Below are 20,766 nucleotides of genomic sequence, written 5' to 3' on the forward strand. Positions count from 1 at the left end.
TATTGCGATTTTTTTTTTACCAAAAATATGTAGAAGAATACGTATCGGCCTAAACTGAGGAAAAAAAAATATGTTTTATATCTTTTTGGGGGATATTTATTATAGCAAAAAGTAAAAAATATATTGCATTTTTTTCAAAATTGTCGCTCTATTTTTGTTTATAGCGCAAAAAATAAAAACCGCAGAGGTGATCAAATACCACCAAAAGAAAGCTCTATTTGTGGGGAAAAAAGGACGCCAATTTTGTTTGGGAGCCACGTCGCACGACCGCGCAATTGTCAGTTAAAGCGACACAGTGCTGAATCGCAAAAGGGGCAAGGTTCGGGTCTTAAGTGGTTAAACTATCCCCCCAGTTGCATTACGAACACTAGTTTTACCAGATCTAGCGCTTCCGTCTTGCACTTGATTCAGGGCATGCGTAGAACTTTGTGCGTCGGAAATTGTCTACACATGCTCGGAATTTACGAGAGCGGCTTTTGTTGCCGGAAAAGTTGAGAACCAGCTCTCAAATTTTTGTTGTCGGAAATTCCGACAGCAAATGTCTGATGGAGCCTGCACAGGGTCGGAAATTTCCGACAACAAGCTCCCATCCAACATTTGTTGATGGAAATTCCAAACGTGTGTACTCGGGATTAGACTTCACCAAGCTACATAAAACACATCTGGGAACCCCATGAGGCTCAGCCGTTCTGGAGACCCCTGACTGCTATTTTAGTGTTGCTGCCCAGCTCACCTTCCTAATCCCTTGATGCCAGCAGAGCCCCTGGTCAGACATTGTAATCTAAGTTTTTCCAATGGATCAGTGCAAGTAGACAGGTTCTTCTTGGCCTGCATAGACATCTCTCGGTCATGTCTTGCTGTACCCGACATCTGTGAGATATGGAAAAAAAAAGAGGTCAATCCCTAAAAACACTGGGAATCATCACAACAGTTTTGGATTACTACCCGGCAACCTGAAGCCACACTGGTTCCTGTGATCTGCTTACATCAGGGGTGCCCAACTTTTTGAAGAGCAAGGGCCACTTAAGCGACTTGGTAACCGGTCGCAGGCCACAATGAGCGGAGCGGGTGGATGGCAGCCCACTCGGCTCTATAGAGCCCACTCTACTCTCAGCTCACCAAACTCACAGGTAATAGAAGTCTATGGCTCAGTGCAGGTAACCCGCAGGTGCACTACTCTGTACTGAGATTTTAGTAATAAACTTACCTTTAACCACTTAAGCCCCGGACCAAAATGCAGGTAAAGGACCAGGCCCCTTTTTGCGATTCGGGACAGCGTCGCTTTAACTGACAATTGCGTGGTCGTGCGACGTGGCTCCCTAACAAAATTAGAGTCCTTTTTTTCCCACAAATAGAGCTTTCTTTTGGTGGGATTTGATCACCTCTGCGGTTTTTATTTATTTATTTGAACAAAAAATAGAGCGACAATTTTGAAAAAAAATCTATATTTTTTACTTTTTGCTATAATAAATATCCCCCAAAAATATACAAAAAAATATTTTTTTTCCTCAGTTTAGGCCGATACGTATTCTTCTACCTATTTTTGGTAAACAAATCGCAATAAGCGTTTATCGGTTGGTTTGCGCAAAATTTATAGCGTTTACAAAATAGGGGGTCGTTTTATTGCATTTTTATTATTATTATTTTTTCACTACTAATGGCGGCGATCAGCAATTTTTTTCATGACTACGACATTATGGCGGACACTTTGCACAATTTTGACACATTTTTGGGACCATTGTCATTTTCACAGCAAAAAATGCATTTAAAATGCATTGTTTATTGTGGAAATGACAGTTGCAGTTTGGGAAATAACCACAGGGGGCGCTGAAGGGGTTATGTTTCACCTAGTGTGTGTTTACAACTGTAGGGGGGTGTGGCTGTAGGAGTGATGTCATCGATTGTGTCTCCCTATAAAGGGGATGACTCAATCGATGCAGCCGCCACAGTGAAGAACGGGGAAGCCGTGTTTACACACAGCTCTCCCCGTTCTTCAGTTCCGGGGACCGATCGCGGGACCCCAGCGGCGATCGGGTCCGCGGGTCCCACAGTCCCGGAGCTTCGGACCGGGTCGCGGAGCGCGCGCCCGCGACTCGTTAGATGTACAGGAGGTGCCTGTACGTCCATCTGCCCAGCCGTGCCATTCTGTGGACGTATATCTACAGGCGGCGGTCGTTAAGTGGTTAATAACAGTATTCTATTTTATTCCAGAGCAGGAGGTCACAGGCCAAATCAGAGGGCTCCGCGGGCCACATGTGGGCCCCGGGCCACTGGTTGGGCACCCCTGGCTTACATGTTGCTACCCCTAGTCCCCAGGAACAGGTGTGGCTTCAGGTTGAAGGGTAACAGCCGCTGGATTCATCTCTGCTTTGATTTCCTGTTGTAACCTGGCTTTATCCAAACCTAATCTTTACCTGCTTTTTGCTGACTTGGCCAGTTCCTGACTATGGCTCATCTCTGATGACATCCTGGTGTGACCTTGGCCTGCCTCCTGACCATTGTTCTGCTGACTTCCCCATGTGACTATAGCCTGGCTCTGGACAATGACTCTGCTTTTGTATGTCTCCTCGGTTGCCGACCACCGCCTGTCTCAGACCATGCTTTCAGCCTGTTGTGGGTTCCAGTGTTTCTGTCCAGTCGGCTTCACGTGACTTTTTCTGCAACCTTGCCCCCTGTGATGCTCTTCTCAGTCTGCACATGCACCTCACAGTCGAGCCTTTTGACAAAAGGGGGCCTAAAGGGGTTGTAAAGGTTTGTTTTTTATTTTCTAAATAGGTTACTTTAAGCTAGTGCATTGTTGGTTCAATTACCTTTTCCTTCCATTTCCCTTCTAAAAAAAATTTTCTTTGACTGAATTTCTCACTTCCTGTTCCTCCTCAGTAAGCTTTCCACTATCATCCGAGCCGTTCTGGCTGGGGGTTAGTGAGCCAGAAATTCAGACAAAGAAAAACAACATTTAGAAGGGAAATGGAAGGAAAAGGTAAGAGAACCAACAATGCACTAGCTTAAAGGAACCTGTTTAGAAAATAAAAAACAAACCTTTACAACCCCTTTAACCACTTAAGGACCCCTTTACGCCGATATACGTCGGCAGAATGGCACAGCTGGGCACATCAACGTACTTGTACGTTGCCCTTTAAGTCCAGCCGTGGGGTCGCGCGCGCCACCGGCGTGGGCACGCGACCCGGTCCAAAGCTCCGTGACTGCGGCCACGGGACCTGCGGACCCGTTTCGCCACCGGGGTCCCGCGATCGGTCCTCTGGAGCTGAAGAATGAGGAGAGGTGTGTGTAAACACAGCTTCCCCGTTCTTCACAGTGGCGCTGTCATTGATCGTGTGTTCCCTGTTATAGGGAAACGCGATCAATGATGTGACACGTCCAGCCCCGCTCCCCTACAGTTAAAACACATATGAGGTCACACTTAACCCCTTCAGTGCCCCCTAGTGGTTAACTCCCAAGCTGCAATTGTAATTTTCACAGTAAACAATGCATTTTTTGCTGTGAAAATGACAATGGTCCCAAAAATGTGTCAAAATTGTCCGATGTGTCAGCCATAATGTCGCAGTCACGAAAAAAATCGTTGATCGCCTCCATTAGTAGTAACAAAAAAAAATATTAATAAAAATGCTATAAAACTATCCCTTATTTTGTAAACGCTATAAATTTTGCTATAAATTTTGTGCAAACCAATCGATAAACGCTTATTGGAAAAGTGATTGTCACCGGCGCAAAAATAAGTTCTAAATAATACTATATTGACCTGCTGCAGTGCTGTATAAACCTTCTATGAGGTTTAGGTGAAAAAATTAAAAAGGTGTTGGTACTGCGCTGGTATAATAATGTGATATCAAAAAAATTTTTTTCAAAAAAACGCTTATTGCGATTTTTTTACCAAAAATATGTAGAAGAATACGTATGGGCCTAAACAGAGAAAAAACATTTTTTATATATCTTTTTTGGGGATATTTATTATAGCAAAAAGTAAAAAATATTGATTTATTTTTTCAAAATTGTCGCTCTATTTTTGTTTATAGCGCAGAAAAATAAAAACCGCAGAGGTGATCAAATACCACCAAAAGAAAGCTCTATTTGTGGGGAAAAAAGGACGCCAATTTTGTTTGGGAGCCACATCGCACGACCGCGCAATTGTCAGTTAAAGCGCTGCAGTGCCGAATCGCAAAAACTGGCCAGGTCCTTTACCTGCATAAAGGTCCGGGTCTTAAGTGGTTAAGCAGACTGGACTTTTGACACCCATGACACTCTCTTCCCCATCATCCCTACCCCGTTCCCCAATCCAGGAGTGTTTGACCAGAGGTATAAAGGAAGCCCTCTTGTCATCTCGTTGTCCAAAGTTTGCCACCTCAACCTCCGCAACATCTCCAAAATACTGCAGAGCCCTGCCTGACCAATAACACCACTTAGCTTCTAATTCCCTCTCTTCTCATTTCTTGGCTCAATTACTGTAACGCCCTCCTTATTGACTTACTTTTACATAGGCTATCCCGCCTTCAGTCCATCATGAAAGCTTCCGTCAGACCCATTCACCTTACCAACTGCTCTGTGTCTGCTACCCCTCTTCTGCCAATCCCTCTATTGGCTTCCGCTCACCCAACAAATTAAATAAAAAATACTAACAAGAACTTTACAAAGCCATCCACAACTCCCCCCAGCTACATCACTAACTTAGTCTCCTAATACCAACCTAATCGTTCTTTGCGTTCCTACCAAGACCTCCTGCTCTCTAGCACACTTATCAACTCCTGCCATGCTCACCTCCAGGACTTATCCAGAGCCTTTCCCATCCTATGGAACTCCCTACCCAAACCTGTCCAACTATATCCTACTCTGCCCAATATTAGGAAAAAAAAACTGTATATGTATTTGTATCTCTTGCCCCTCCATCTTAGACTGTAAGCTCTAATGAGTAATTGCATTGTCTGCCCTTATATTGTAAAGCACTAGGAAAACTGTTGGCGCTATATCAATTCTGTATTATAATAATAATCTCTAACCATGTACATGATACTGAAAGTAATGCACAGCAACCAATCAGAAAGAAGCAAGATGATGAAGCACTCAATTTTTATTATTATTATACAGGATTTTTATAGCGCCAACAGTTTGCGCAGCGCTTTACATCCATAATAATTATTAGTGGTGCAAGGGATCATCACCGATCCATGACCTGAACGGGTCACCCTGTTCAGATCAGCATACCACGTGATCCACGGAGCGCTCCGCAGCCTCGGCCATAGGAAAGTCCCGGCTTCGGCCTAGCTCCGGAGCGGCGGCCATCTTGGTACACCCGGCGGCGGCTGTTTCGTCTGGAAGTGAGGTTTCGCCCCGCCATCTTGCTCCACCCCACACTCCTGCACAGTAATGATAGTGATAAGGGAGCAAGCGGACATCTTGTTACACCCAACGGAGTTTTAGGTTTCACAGTTATTTTCAACACAAAACAGAGCTTAAGGCCCCTTTCAGACGTCCGTTCCGCCTGTCCGTTCATTACAAGTCCGTTAACGGACTTGTAATGAATCCCTATGGGAACGCGTCCGTTAGCGGATGGAGCATCCGCTAGCGTCCGCGTCCGTCGGAATCCGGTTTTCGGACGGAAGAAAACCCTATTTTTCTTCCGTCCGGCGCAACGGAACTGATGCAGTCGGACAGAAGGTCCGTCTGCATCCGATTCCCTATAGGGGACAGCGGAGCAGAGACAGGGCGGTCCCTGCACTGTGTGCGGGGACCGCCCTATCCGCCGAGAGCGGACAAAGGAAACTGAAGGGACGTGTGAAAGAGCCCTAAGTGCTTAAATACAGTATTTGTTTACATGTTAAATTTTAAACGCAGCAGCAAACCTTACATGCTTGCTAATGTGACAGGACACCTCTGATTTTCACATTTCACATTTATTTAAATGTGAAAATCAGAGGTGTTCTGTCACATTAGCAACCATTGTAAGGTCAGCAGGTTTGCTGCGGCTTTTAAAATGTAACAGGTAAACAGTCCGTCAGATTTACATATACTGGACCAGACCCACAAAGAAGTTATGCCGGCGTATCTATTGATACGCCGCGTAACTTCTAAGATGCGCCGGCGTATCTTTTTTCTGTATCCAGAAAGCAAGATATGCCGGATTTTTGCTTAGATACGACTGACGTAAGTCTCTTACGCCGTCGTATCTTAGTTGCATATTTACGTTGGCCGCTAGGTGGCGCTTCCGTAGATTTACTCGTAGAATATGCAAATTAGCTAGATATGCCGATCCTCAAACGTAGTCTGCCCGGCGCATTTTTTTACGTCGTTTACGTAAGGCTTTTTTCGGCGTAACGTTACCCCTGCCTCTATGAGGAATACGCAATGTTAAGTATGGACGTCGGGACAGCGTCAAGTTTTCCGTCATTTGCGTAAATCGTTCGCGAATAGGGCTTTGCGTAAGTTACATTCACGACGAAAGCATTGACTATTTGCGACGTGATTCCGCGCATGCGCACTGGGATAACTCACGGACAGCGTGTGCCGTCAACGTCAATCATGTCGGGTCACGAGTTATTAGCATAAAACACGCCCACCTCTTCACAATTTGAATTCCGCGCGCTTACGCCGGCACATTTACGCTACGCCACCGTAACTTAGGACGCAAGTGCTTTGAGAATACAGCACTTGCCTCTCTAAGTTGCGGCGGCGTAGCGTAAATCAGATGCGCTACGCCGGCGCGGATGTACGTGGATCTGGCCCACTGTATTTAAAGCGGTTGTAAACCCGCATATACAATTTTTTTTTTTTTACACCTGCAAGGCAAAAGCCATAATGAGCTAGTATGCACCGCATACTAGCTCATTATGAAATACTTACCTCGGAACGAGGAGAAGAGAACTTACCTGGTCCACGCCGAGCGAGATGTCATCTTGAATCGGCGTGTCTTCCGGGTATCGCAGGTCCAGCGCTGTGATTGGCTGGAGCGGCGATGACGTCACTCCCGCGCATGCGCGCGGGAGATTTCATTACAGCAAGGGCCGGCAGTGGCCGGCCCTTCAGCCGAGGATCCCCCTGCGCATGCGCCGCGGCAATCAGCGGCGCATTGCGAGGGGAATATCTCCTAAACCGCACAGGTTTAGGAGATATTCTTTATACCTACAGGTAAGCCTTATTATAGGCTTACCTGTAGGTAAAAGTCATAAATTTGGGTTTACAACCACTTTAAGCATATAAGCTCTGTTTTATGTTGAAAATAACTGTTAAATCTAAAACTCAGTGGGTGTAACAAGATTAGTCTTTTTCTTTTTTTTTTCTGATCTGAGGATCGATCCGATCCGTGAGTTTTTTGATCCGTTGCACCCCTAATAATTATCCAGAATCAGGCTGTGAGAAACCAGTTTAATAAATGTTTGTTTACTCAATGTAAATAGTTCTGGCGTCATTTAATCCAGATAAAATAGATAACACTAATGTTATTATTATTCATGTAGATTCTAGTTCAGTAAGCCTGATTCCTGTTACTGATTGATAAAACGTCGCAGAAATTCACACTTGGTGTTGTCAACCTCTCTCTGTCTATGTGCATGAGCCCCAATATCCTGTTTGGCTGACAATTCATGTAACATTGTACCCAAATACATTTTATAGCATTTGTTTGAGTCAGATAGCATTTTTTATTGGTGGTATTTAATAAACACTGTTTATTTATTACTGTTAAGATAAAACGCCTTCTGTGTGCAGCAGCCCCCCTCAGCCCCTCTAATACTTACCTGAGTCCCATCTCTATCCAGCAATGTTTCACGAGAGTCTCGGCTGCCCAGGACTCTCCTCCTCATTGGCTCAAACAGCAGCGAAGCACCATTGGCTTCTGCTCCTGTCAATCAAAGCCAGTGAGCCAATGGGGAGAGAGGGGCGGGGCAGAGTATGAATGGATACAAGCTGGTTGCTGTGGGGGCACGTGTGAGAAGGGAGGGGCCAGGAGAGCTGAAGAGGGAGCTGAGAAGGGGAGGATCCAGGCTGCTCTGTGCAAAACCATTTCACAGAGCAGGTAAGTATAACATGTTTGTTATTTTTAAGAAAAACAAAAAAAAAAACAAGACTTTACAATCACTTTAACCACTTGCCAACCGCTGCACGCCGATATAGGTCGGCAAAATGGCAGCGGTGGGCAAATTGGATGTACCTGTACGTCCCCTTTAAGAAGCCACGCGGGGGGGCGCGCTCTCCGTGACTGTGCACACGGGCCCCGCAAACTAGATGTTCGCCAGGGGCCCGCGATCATGTCACGGAGAGGCAAAACGGGGGGATGTAAACAAGACATCTCCCTGTTCTGCCTAGTGACATGACAGGGATCTACTGCTCCCTGTCATCGGGAGCAGTGATTACTGTCGTGTGACTTGTAGCCCATCCCCCCACAGTTAGAATCACTCCCTAGGCCACACTTAACACCTTCATCGCGCCCTAGTGTTTAACTTCTTTCCTGCCAGTGTCATTTACACAGTAATCAGTGCATTTTTATAGCACTGATCGCTGTATAGATGACAATGGTCCCAAAATAGCGTCAAAAGTGTCCGATGTGTCCGCCATAATGTTTCAGTCACGATAAAAATCGCAGATCGCCCCATTACTAATAAAAAATAAATAAAAAAAATTTACGTAAATCTATCCCCTATTTTGTAGACGCTATGGGCCAGATTCACAGTGAGAGTACGCCGGCGTACTTTCAAATTTTCCGCGTCGTATCTTTAGTTTGAATCCTCAAACCAAGATACGACGGCTTCTGGCTTCGATCCGTTAGGCGTACGGCTTCGTACGCCTTCGGATCGTAGGTGCAATACTTTGGCGCCCGCTGGGTGGAGTTTGCGTCGTTTTCCGCGTCGGGTATGCTAATTAGCTTTTTACGGCGATCCACGAAGGTACGCGCGGCCGTCGCATTCTCTTACATCGTCGCTAGTCGGCTTTTCCCGGCGTAAAGATAAAGCTGCTATTTTGCAGCATATAGATAGACATGCCATGTTAAAGTATGGGCGTCGTTCCCGCGTCGAATTAAATTTTTTATATTTTTTTGCATAAGTCGTCCGTGAATAGGAAAGGACGTACCTCACGTCTACGTTCAAAAAATGACGTCGGTGCGACGTCATTTCTCACTAAGCACGGCGGGAAATTTCGAAACGGAGCATGCGCAGTTCAATCGGCGCGGGGACGCGCTTCATTTAAAAGAATCACGCCCCCTACCCGCCGATTTAAATTACGCGCCGAGAGATACACTACGCCGCAGTAACTTACAGCGCGAAATCGCTGTGGATTCGAAATTCCGCCAGGTAAGATACGGCGGCGTAGCGTATCACTGATACTCTGCGCCAGGGGAAATGTATGTGAATCTAGCCCTATAACTTTTGCGCAAACCAATCAATATACGCTTATTGCAATTTTTTTTTACCAAAAATTTGTAGAATACATATCGGTCTAAACTGAGAAAAAAAAAATTATATATATTTTGGGAATATTTATTATAGCAAAAAGTCTAAAATATTGCTTTTTTTCCCAAAATTGTCGCTCTTTTTTTATATTTATAATGCAAAAAAATAAAACGCAGAGGTGATCAAATACCACCAAAAGAAAGCTCTATTTGTGGGGGAAAAAAGACGTCAATTTAGTTTGGGTACAGCGTCACATGACCGCGCAATTGTCAGTTATAGCGACGCGGTGCTGAATCGCAAAAGAAATGCTCTGGTCATGAAGGGGGTAATGTACAGACCATACACAAAGGAAGAAGGAGATGAAAGGGTTAACATACAAGTCACATACAGAGGGAATATTGAGATGAGGGGGTTTTTCTGACCCGCAAAGTAAAGGTGTAATGTGCTAGTATGCATCGCATATATATGTAAATACAGGGCTTACAGCGGTGAACAAATGGATACAGTTATAATATAAACCTACATAAATTTATAACAAATAAAGTTGCTATAGTGCTCTAAATATGCAAAACCTGCAATGAGGATGAAACAATCAAAATACATAAATTATGGAAGACACACAGGCCCAGATTCACATACCTCGGCGCATCTTTATGCGGGCGTAGCGTATCGAATATACGCTACGCCGACCCGCGAGCACAGTATTCACAAAGGAAATTCTCCCAACGTTGTGCCGGCATAACGTAAATTCGTAGGCGTAAGCCGGCCTAATTCAAAGTAGGTGGAAGTGGGCGTGATCCATGTAAATGAACCGTGACCCCATGCAAATAATGGGCCGAGCGAACGGCGCATGCGCCGTCCCGTGGACGCTTCCCTATGCGCATGCTCAGAATCACGTCGGAACGTACACCTAAGATACGTTGAATCACTGCCTACGACGTGAACGTAACCTACGCCCAGCCCTATTCACGTACTACTACGTAAACGATGTAAAATATGACGGCTGTTGCCTGGTCCATACCTTAACATGACTTACACCTGCTTTATGAGGCTTAACTTTACGCCGGACGTACGACTTACGTAAACCGCGTATATTAATGCGCCGGGCGCAAGTACGTTCGTGAATCGGCACATCTCACTCATTTGCATATTCGAATCGTAAATCAATGGGAGCGCCCCTTGCGGCCAGCGTAAATATGCGCCCACGATACGACGGCGTAGGAAACTTACGTCGGTCGGATGAAGCCTATTTACAGGCGTATCTTGCTTTCAAAGTCAGGCGCATAGATACGACGGCGTACATGGACACTTACGCGGAGTATCTCGTGCTACGTGAATCCGGGCCACAGTCTCTGGTATTGTGCTTGGTGCTCAAAATGAAAAAAGTGCTGTAATGCTGGAAGCAACTGGAGTGTCTTGTGCCACACTTCCCTCTTGTGACCAAACCATTGGCGTCACTTCCGCCCTCCGTGGAACGCACGCCAAGCAGTGGCAAACCTGGGTGTGCGCTGATGCCTGTTTTTTACCCATAAGTGGCGCATAGATTGCACAAATCATTATCGTCACAGTACTTCACTAATAGTTCTTTCCATTTTTTTGAGCCTGAAGGATTCTACGTAGTCACCCCCAAGACCGTTCCAAAGTTGGAGATTTTTCTGAGGAGTCCCAAGTAGAGCTGCACAATTAATCGCAAAAAAAATCGTGATCTCAATTCAACCCCCCTCGCGATTTCTATGCAGAATTTCCCAATTCTTTCATGTAACAAGTATAGAGAGTTCTCTGCTCACTCGGCTGTGAAAAGAAGAAAAACGGGCATCCAAAGGGGGTTATTTACGAAAGGCAAATCCACTTTGCACTACAAGTGCACTTGGTAGATCCGAGGGGGACATGCAAGGAAAATAAAAAACAGCATTTTATGCTTGAACATGATTGGATGATAAAATCAGCAGAGCTTCCCCTCATTTCAGATCTTCCCCTCAGATCTACAGCGACTGCACTTCCAAGTGGACTTGCAGTGCAAAATGGATTTGTCTTTCGTAAATAATCCCCAGTGTAAATATTTTGTGTGGCCACCATTATTTTCCAGCACTGCCTTAACCCTCTTGGGCATGGAGTTCACCAGAGCTTCACAGGTTGCCACTGGAGTCCTCTTCCCCTCCTCCATGATGACATCACAGAGCTGGTGGATGTTAGAGACCTTGCGCTCCTCCACCTTCTGTTTGATGCTCAATAAGGTTTAGGTCTGGAGACATGCTTGGCCAGTCCATCACCTTTACCCTCAGATTATTTTAGCAAGGCAGTGGTCGTCTTGGAGGTGTGTTTGGGGTCATTATCATGTTGGAATACTGCCCTGCGGCCCAGTCTCTGAAGGGAGGGGATCATGCTCTGCTTCAGTATGTCACAGTACATGTTGGCATTCATGGTTCCCTCAATGAACTGTAGCTCCCCAGTGCCGACAGCACTCATGCAGCCCCAGACCATGACACTCCCACCACCATGCTTGACTGTAGACAAGACACACTTGTCTTTGTACTCCTCACCTGGTTGCCGCCACACACGCTTGACACCATCTGAACCAAATAAGTTTATCTTGGTCTCATCAGACCACAGGACATGGTTCCAGTAATCCATGTCCTTAGTCTGCTTGTCTTCAGCAAACTGTTTGCAGGCTTTCTTGTGCATCATCTTTAGAAGAGGCTTCCTTCTGGGACGACTGTTATGCAGACCAATTTGATGCAGTGTGAGGCGTATGGTCTGAGCACTGACAGGGTGACCCCCCACCCCTTCAACCTCTGCAGCAATGCTGGCAGCACTCATACATCTATTTTCCAAAGACAACTTCTTTGGTGGACCATGAAGAGGCCTGTTCTGAGTGGAACCTGCCCTGTTAAACCGCTGTATGGTCTTGGCCACTGTGCTGCAGCTCAGTTTAGGGTCTTGGCAATCTTCTTATAGCCTAGGTTATATTTATGTAAAACAGGGGTCTCCAAACTGTGGCCCGAGGGCCAGATGTGACCCTTTGCTAGCCTTTATCCGGCCCTTGGGGCACAATTCCTCCCACTGATATGAGGCACTATTCAACCCACTAGCACCAACAATGGGGCACTATATCTTCCACCGATACCAATGATGGCATACTATTCCTCCTACTAATAGGGGGAATGCTCCTCCTCCTATTGACCACCAACCCAAAGGCCATATTTATGCTCACTGATGCTGGGCCCGTGACATTTTCTGCCGCTGCTGGCCACAACCTGGCCCCCCTAAAGTCTTAAGGACAATTAAAGTGGCCCTTTGTTTGAAACGTTTGGAGATCCCTGATGTAGAGCAACAATTATTTTTCAGATCCTCAGAGAGTTCTTTGCCATGAGGTGCCATGTGGAACTTTCAGTGACCAGTATGAGAGAGTGAGAGCGATAACACCAAATTGAACACACCTTCTCCCCATTCACACCTGAGACCTTGTAACACCGATGAGTAACATGTCACCGGGGGGGGGTGGCTAATTGGGCCCAATTTTGGACATTTTCACTTAGGGGTGTACTCACTTCTGTTGCCAGCGGTTTAGACATTAATGGCTGTGTGTTGAGTTATTTTGAGGGGATCGCAAATGTACACTGTTATACAAGCTGTACACTCACTACACAACAGTGTAATTTCTTCAGTGTTGTCGCATGAAAAGATAGAATAGAATATTTACAAAAATGTGAGGGGTGTACTGACTTTTGTGAGATACTGTAAATAGGAACTCCGCCCTTCAAACCTTTTTGTAATAATACCCGGTGATCCTGCCATGAAAGTCCTTATTCAGGCACTTCCTGTATGCCTCTATTTATTATAAAAAATATTCTGGCACCATATTCCCGAGATACACTAACTAGAACTTATTTTAATATTATGTGCCTTTGTTCGGTAATGTCATGTCTCTGTTTACACAGGTATTTCCGTATTATTGATTAATAGACTTGGTTAATTATTATGTGAAGAATTATAATCCAGACAACCAGATACCTGTGACTCCAGCAGAAGCACAGAAGCCTATAGTTCTCCAGGGATTGTTTACATTGTATGATGCACAGCTGGGTCACCTGACCTCATTATATGACATAAATCCATGACATTTATAGATGTACACATCCATCCCAGCATGCACTTCTATCATTGCCTTATACTCCCCACTGTACAAATACAATGGCATCACTAATCACTGAATACATTACATTGGACATTGCTGACATCACATCTCTCTATATGTGTTATACAGATGTCATCACCACCATGCATATATGGGATTTTGCTGCCCTTCATACATTTTATAGGGTATCATCATTACTCTCCATATTTTATATAGGTGACATCACTATACTTTTATATAAGTGAGCAATACTTTCCATACATTTTATTAAGGTGACATCCCTACTCTACATATATTTCATATAGGTGACATCACTATCCTCAATATATTTTATATACGTGAGCACTACTTTCCATACATTTTATATGGGTATCATCATTACTCTCTATATATTTTATATAGGTGACATCACTATCCTCAAACTATTTTATACAAGTGAGCACTAATTTCCATACATTTTATATAGGTGACATCCCTACTCTCCATACATTTTATATAGGTGATATCCCTACTCTCCATACATTTTATATAGGTGATATCCCTACTCTCCATACATTTTATATAGGTGATATCCCTACTCTCCATACATTTTATATAGGTGACATCCCTACTCTCCATACTTTTTATATAGGTGACATCCCTACTCTCCATACATTTTATATAGGTGATATCCCTACTCTCCATACATTTTATATAGGTGATATCCCTACTCTCCATACATTTTATATAGGTGATATCCCTACTCTCCATACATTTTATATAGGTGATATCCCTACTCTCCATACATTTTATATAGGTGACGTTCCTACTCTCCATACATTTTATATAGGTGACGTTCCTACTCTCCATACATTTTATATGGGCGACATTCCTACTCTCCATACATTTTATATAGGTGATATCCCTACTCTCCATACATTTTATATAGGTGACATCCCTACTCTCCATACTTTTTATATAGGTGACATCCCTACTCTCCATACATTTTATATAGGTGATATCCCTACTCTCCATACATTTTATATAGGTGATATCCCTACTCTCCATACATTTTATATAGGTGACATCCCTACTCTCCATACTTTTTATATAGGTGACATCCCTACTCTCCATACATTTTATATAGGTGACGTTCCTACTCTCCATACATTTTATATAGGTGACGTTCCTACTCTCCATACATTTTATATGGGCGACATTCCTACTCTCCATACATTTTATATAGGTGACATCCCTACTCGCTATACATTTTATATAGGTGACATCCCTACTCTCCATACATTTTATATAGGTGACATCCCTACTCTCCATACTTTTTATATAGGTGACATCCCTACTCTCCATACATTTTATATAGGTGATATCCCTACTCTCCATACATTTTATATAGGTGATATCCCTACTCTCCATACATTTTATATAGGTGATATCCCTACTCTCCATACATTTTATATAGGTGATATCCCTACTCTCCATACATTTTATATAGGTGACGTTCCTACTCTCCATACATTTTATATAGGTGACGTTCCTACTCTCCATACATTTTATATGGGCGACATTCCTACTCTCCATACATTTTATATAGGTGATATCCCTACTCTCCATACATTTTATATGGGTAGCATCATTACTTTCCATGGTGACATCACTATACTCAATATATTTCATATTTATTTTGTTAAGCGCTGCGCAAACTGATGGCGCTATATAAAACCTGTATGATAATAATAATATATATGAGCACTATTCTCCATACATTTTATATGGGTGAAATCTCTACTGTCCATATATTTTATATAGGTGACATCGCTATCCTCAATCTATTTGATATAAGTGAGCACTACTTGCCATACATTTTATATTGGTGACATCCCTACTCTCCATACTGTATACTTTATATAGGTGACATCGCTATCCTCAATCTATTTGTATAAGTGAGCACTACTTTCCATATATTTTATATAGGTAACATCACTACTCTCCATACCTTTTATATAGGTCATATCCCTACTCGCCATACATTTTATATAGGTGATATCCCTACCCGCCATACATTTTATATAGGTGATATCCCTACGCTCCATACATTTTATATAGGTGATATCCCTACTCGCCATACATTTTATATGGGTGATATCCCTACCCGCCATACATTTTATATAGGTGATATCCCTACGCTCCATACATTTTATATAGGTGATATCCCTACTCGCCATACATTTTATATAGGTGATATCCCTACTCGCCATACATTTTATATAGGTGATATCCCTACTCGCCATACATTTTATATAGGTGAGATCCCTACGCTCCATACATTTTATATAGGTGATATCCCTACTCTCCATACATTTTATATAGGTGATATCCCTACTCGCCATACATTTTATATAGGTGATATCCCTACTCGCCATACATTTTATATAGGTGATATCCCTACTCGCCATACATTTTATATAGGTGATATCCCTACGCTCCATACATTTTATATAGGTGACATCCCTACTCTCCATACATTTTATATAGGTGACATCCCTACTCTCCATACATTTTATATAGGTGACATCACTATTCTTCCTATATTTTATATAGCTGATATGACTACTCTCTATATATTGTTCTTCATTTATTTTAAATAGTTTTATATGATGACCTCACCACTCTCCATACATCTTATAAGTGATATCACTATGCTCTATTCAGTTTTATATAGGTGACATTGCTACTCTTCATATAGGTTATATAGGTAATATCATTCATCTCCATGTGTATTATACAGGTGACACGTCTCTGTATATATGGAGAGCAGCGATGTCAGCTCTCTAATATACAATGGGGCAGATTCAGGTAGACTTACGACGGGCGTATCAGTAGATACACAGTCGTAAGTCCGAATCCCCGCCGTCGTATATTTAAGCGTATTCTCAAGCTGAGATACGCTTAAATATTGCTAAGATACGACCGGCGTAAGTCTCCTACGCCGTCGTATCTTAACTGCATATTTACGCTGGCCTCTAGGGGCGTGTACGCTGATTTACGCCTAGAATATGTAAATCAGCTAGATACGCCTATTCACGAATGTACGTCCGTCCGTCGCAGTACAGATACGCCGTTTATGTAAGGCTTTTTCCGGCGTAAAGTTACCCCTGCTATATGAGGCGCAGCCAATGTTATGTATGGACATCGGGCCAGCGTCGATTTTTCCGTCGATTACGTCGTTTGCGTAAGTCGTTCGCGAATAGGGCTGGACGTAATTTACGTTCACGTCGAAAGCATTGGCTTTTTGCGGGTTAATTTGGAGCATGCGCACTGGGATACTTTCACGGACGGTGCATGCGCCGTTCGTAAAAAAAACTTCATTTACGTGGGGTCACGATGATTTTACATAAAACACGCCCACATCTTCCACATTTGAATTAGGCGGGCTTACGCCGGAGAATTTACGCTACGCCACCGCAGCTTACAGAGCAAGTGCTTTGTGAATAATGCACTTGCCTGTCAAGGTTGCGGAGGCGTAATGTAAATAGGATACGCTACGCCCGCACAGAGTTACCTGAATCTGGCCTAATGTATCTAGTGAATAGTGAATTATATATTATATTATATTTTATAGAGGTAATATCATTCATCTCCATGTGTCTTATACAGGTGACACGTCTCTGTATATATGGAGAGCAGCGATGTCAGCTCTCTAATATACAATGCATGCATCTAGTGAATAATGAATGATATATTATATTTTATATATAATGCAATATATTTCTTAATATCTTACATAGGTGACAGCTCTGCTCCCCAATATAAATAGTATCCCCCCCACATAGTACATGATACACATGATGACCCATCCCAGCCATTGCATTAGTTACTATGGTGCATTATACAGAGAGATCTCGCACAATGTATGGAGAAGTGATATAAAAGTGAACACAAAGTCATATAGTATAAAGCGGATGGATCGATAATCTCACCTTAGAGGTTCGGGGTGAGGATCCTCCTAACAGCAGCCAGAACCTTCCTCCTGAAACTATGGACGCAGCTCTCACTCAACAGGTGGAAGAGGACCGCCCCTTACTCCAAGTTGTCCCCCTGGTCATTGGGCTATGAAGGAAACCGACGCATTCTGATAGGTGGAAGACGGTGCCAGTCAGATTGGCCCCGCCCCGCCTGTTTCTTGATCGTGGAAACTTAGATACACAGAATTCCGTTGGCATGGAGATGGCTTCTGCTGAGGAAGCACACACAGAGGAAGAAGGAGGCCCGGCCCACACACACACACTCTGCACGGTGATTGGCTGGGTGTGTCACCCTGATCCCAGTGTCAATACAGCTCAGGATTCACCTTCTTCCTGACAATTAGATGTGTGGAGTTATTGTATTCTGTATATATTTGTATTCAATCAATTGTTTCTCACAGTAGGTGTAACACTGGATGGCATTTTATTTGCTAAAGTCCTGTGTATAATCTACAATTGTATTTTTATTAATCATATAGGGCCAGATTCTCAAAAGAATTACGCCGGTGTATCTACAGATACACCGGCGTAATTCGAAAATCCCGCCGGCGTATCATTGTTTTGTATTCACAAAACAAGATACGCCGGAATTAGGCTCGGATCCCACTGGTGTAAGACACTTACACCGTCGGATCCTAAATGCAATACAACGCTGACCGCTAGGTGGCGTTTAGGTTCAGGTCTCATTTGACTATGCAAATGAGCCTGATACGCCGATTCTCGAACGAATTTGCGTTTCCGTAAGCGTAAGGTTACCCCTGCTATATGAGGGGTAACCTTACGCCAGTCCGCCGTATGCCATGTTAAGTATGGCGTCGGGTCCGCGTCGTCTTTTTCTGTCGGTTACGTCGTTTTCCTAAGTCGTTCTTGAATACGACTTGACGCTCACGTCGGCGTCATTGACGTTTTCCGTCGTGAGCTAGAGCATGCGCACTGGGCTATTTTTCAGCCCGGCGCATGCGCAGTTCGATCGTCGCGGGGGCGCGCTTAATTTGAATACAAGCCGCCCCCTTTGAATTACGCGGCCTTACGCTGGGCCATTTACACTACGCCGCCGCAAATTACGGAGCAAGTGCTTCGCGAATACGGCACTTGCTCCAGTAAGTTGCGGTGGCGTAGTGTAAATGACTTACACTACGCCTACGCCGTTTCTTAGAGAATCTGGCCCAAAAATACTTTTTTTCATCCATTTTTCTACAAATTTTTGTTATCTCAGTGCTGCTGATCACTTCAAGTCTTTCTCAGCCACTTCCGTCGACATGCACTGGTTCCATTGTCAGCGGCACGTCATCGATCCTCCCCTTCCACCTTCTTCCAGCCCAGGCCATGGTTCTGTTTTCAGCAATGTCGCACTTTGAATGCCAATTACTCAGTCATGAGACATTGTACCCACATGAATTTTATATCATTGTTTAGACAGATAGAGATTTCTCTGGTGGTAATAACCACTTGCCGACCTCACTATAACAAAATGATGGCTACATCGCAGTCGGCAGGTTTTGGGAAGGCGTCATTTGATGTTCTACCATGATTGCCCCCCCCCCCACACGCAGGGCTGTTTGAAGGATTTTGGGGGCCCCAAGCAAGAAGCAGGGGAGGGGGTGTTGCTGAGTTTCAAGTTGAGAAGCGGGGGGGGGGGGGTAAATTGACAAGTGTAAAAAATTATTCTGCTGCTGCCGAACGTCGGCTAGTACTTCTTCTGACTGCCTCCCCCCAATGTTGTCTTTTTAACCCCCCCTCCCCTCCCTAAAGCATACCGCTGTATACAGCTGCTGCCCCCCTCCCTACCGCATACCGCCGCATACAGCTGCTGCTGCCGAACGTCAGCTAGTACTTCTTCTGACCGGCCCCCCCCCCCCATGTTCTTTTTACCCCCCTTATCGCATACCGCGCTGCAGGAGATTCAGTTTGCTGTTCCCGGCCGGACTGAAAGGAAGTGAGCACTGAGTGCGTGCACTTCCTGTCAGTCCGGCCGGGAACAGGAAACTGAATCTCCTGTACCACACAGTTACGGTACCCGGCCAGACTGCAGGAGGAATTAGGAAAGGAGCTCGGCCACGCTACAGGCTGCAGCATTTATAGGAAGCAGCGGCAGCGCTATGCTGGGGCCCCAGGCCAGCTCGGGGCCCCAAGCAGTTGCTTGTTTTGCCTGTCCTGTTCCGACTGGCCTGCCCCCACGCAACCGCCGCAGCATGCATCCTGTCACAGATGATTACAGATCAGTGTAAAGTGCCAATCACAGCTGCTCTTTACCATGTGATCAGCTGTGTTTAATCACAGCTAATCATGATGTAAACACACTTGCCAGTTATCAGCATTCCTTTCCTCTTGCTGTCACAGAGAGAGAAGAGAGACAGGTACTCGCTAGTGTGAAAGGGGACATCTGCACTCATAATCAGGGGAATGATTATCAGTGTAGCCCCAACAGTGCTGCTTATAAGTGCCAATCATGTGCCCATTGGAGATGCCAATCAGTGCCCATGAGTGATGCCAATGAGTTCTTCCTCATCAGTGCTGCCTATCAGTGCCATTCAGTGCTGCTTATTAGTGTACATCAGTGTTGCCTATCAGTGCCTCCTCATTAATGCCCACCAGTGCTGTCTCATCAGTGCCCATGAGTGCAGCCAATCAGTGCCCATCAGTGCTGCAAATCAGCGATGTCAATCAGTGCCCAACAGTGCTGCCAATCAGTACTTCCTCATCAGTTCCGCCAATCAGTGCGCATCAGTGACGATTATCAGTGTCCATCAGTGTCGTCTATGAGCTTTATTATAAGATTACCTGTAGGTAAAAATCATAAAGCAGAGTTTACTACCACCTTAACCACCATTGGGTTGGTTTTTCTTTTTCTTTGATTTTTTGCAATAGAAAGGAAAAAAGACCAAAAATTTTGAAAATATATGTTTTTCTTATTTTCTGTTGCCAAATTTTTTTTTTTAAGAAATTTAGGTCAAAATATAGTATGATACAGTACATCTATTTGGTAAAACAAAACCCCCAAATCAGTGTATATTATTTAGTCCTTGTGAATGTTAGAGTCCACAAACTATGGATTTCGGAAATTCCAAAATTTCGGAAATTTAGAAATTCTAAAAATCGACTTTTCGGAAAATCGAAAATTCGAATTTCGGAATAACGAAATTTCTGAAATTGGGAAATTCGAAAACTTAACATTTTGGAAACTCGAATTTAGGAAATTCGAAAATTTAAAATTTTG

At 44.1% G+C, this 20,766-nt stretch overlaps 1 protein-coding gene across 2 annotated transcripts in view; it reads right to left on the reverse strand.

Annotated features, from left to right (window-relative positions):
• CAPSL (calcyphosine like) overlaps positions 1 to 17,610 on the reverse strand; it is a 37,953-nt gene extending 20,343 nt beyond the window's left edge. For both annotated transcript variants that reach the window (XM_040338317.1, XM_040338309.1), the window contains exons 1-2: positions 17,505 to 17,610; positions 734 to 870 (exon numbers count right to left, since the gene is read on the reverse strand). In XM_040338317.1, coding sequence (XP_040194251.1) covers positions 734 to 870 — 137 coding nt within the window. In that variant the 5' untranslated portion in view covers positions 17,505 to 17,610. The remainder of the gene's footprint in view (positions 1 to 733; positions 871 to 17,504) is intronic.
• Positions 17,611 to 20,766: the final 3,156 nt, after the last annotated feature.

The sequence above is a fragment of the Rana temporaria genome, chromosome 1 (assembly GCF_905171775.1).
Source record: "Rana temporaria chromosome 1, aRanTem1.1, whole genome shotgun sequence".
NCBI classification, from domain to species: Eukaryota; Metazoa; Chordata; class Amphibia; order Anura; family Ranidae; genus Rana; species Rana temporaria.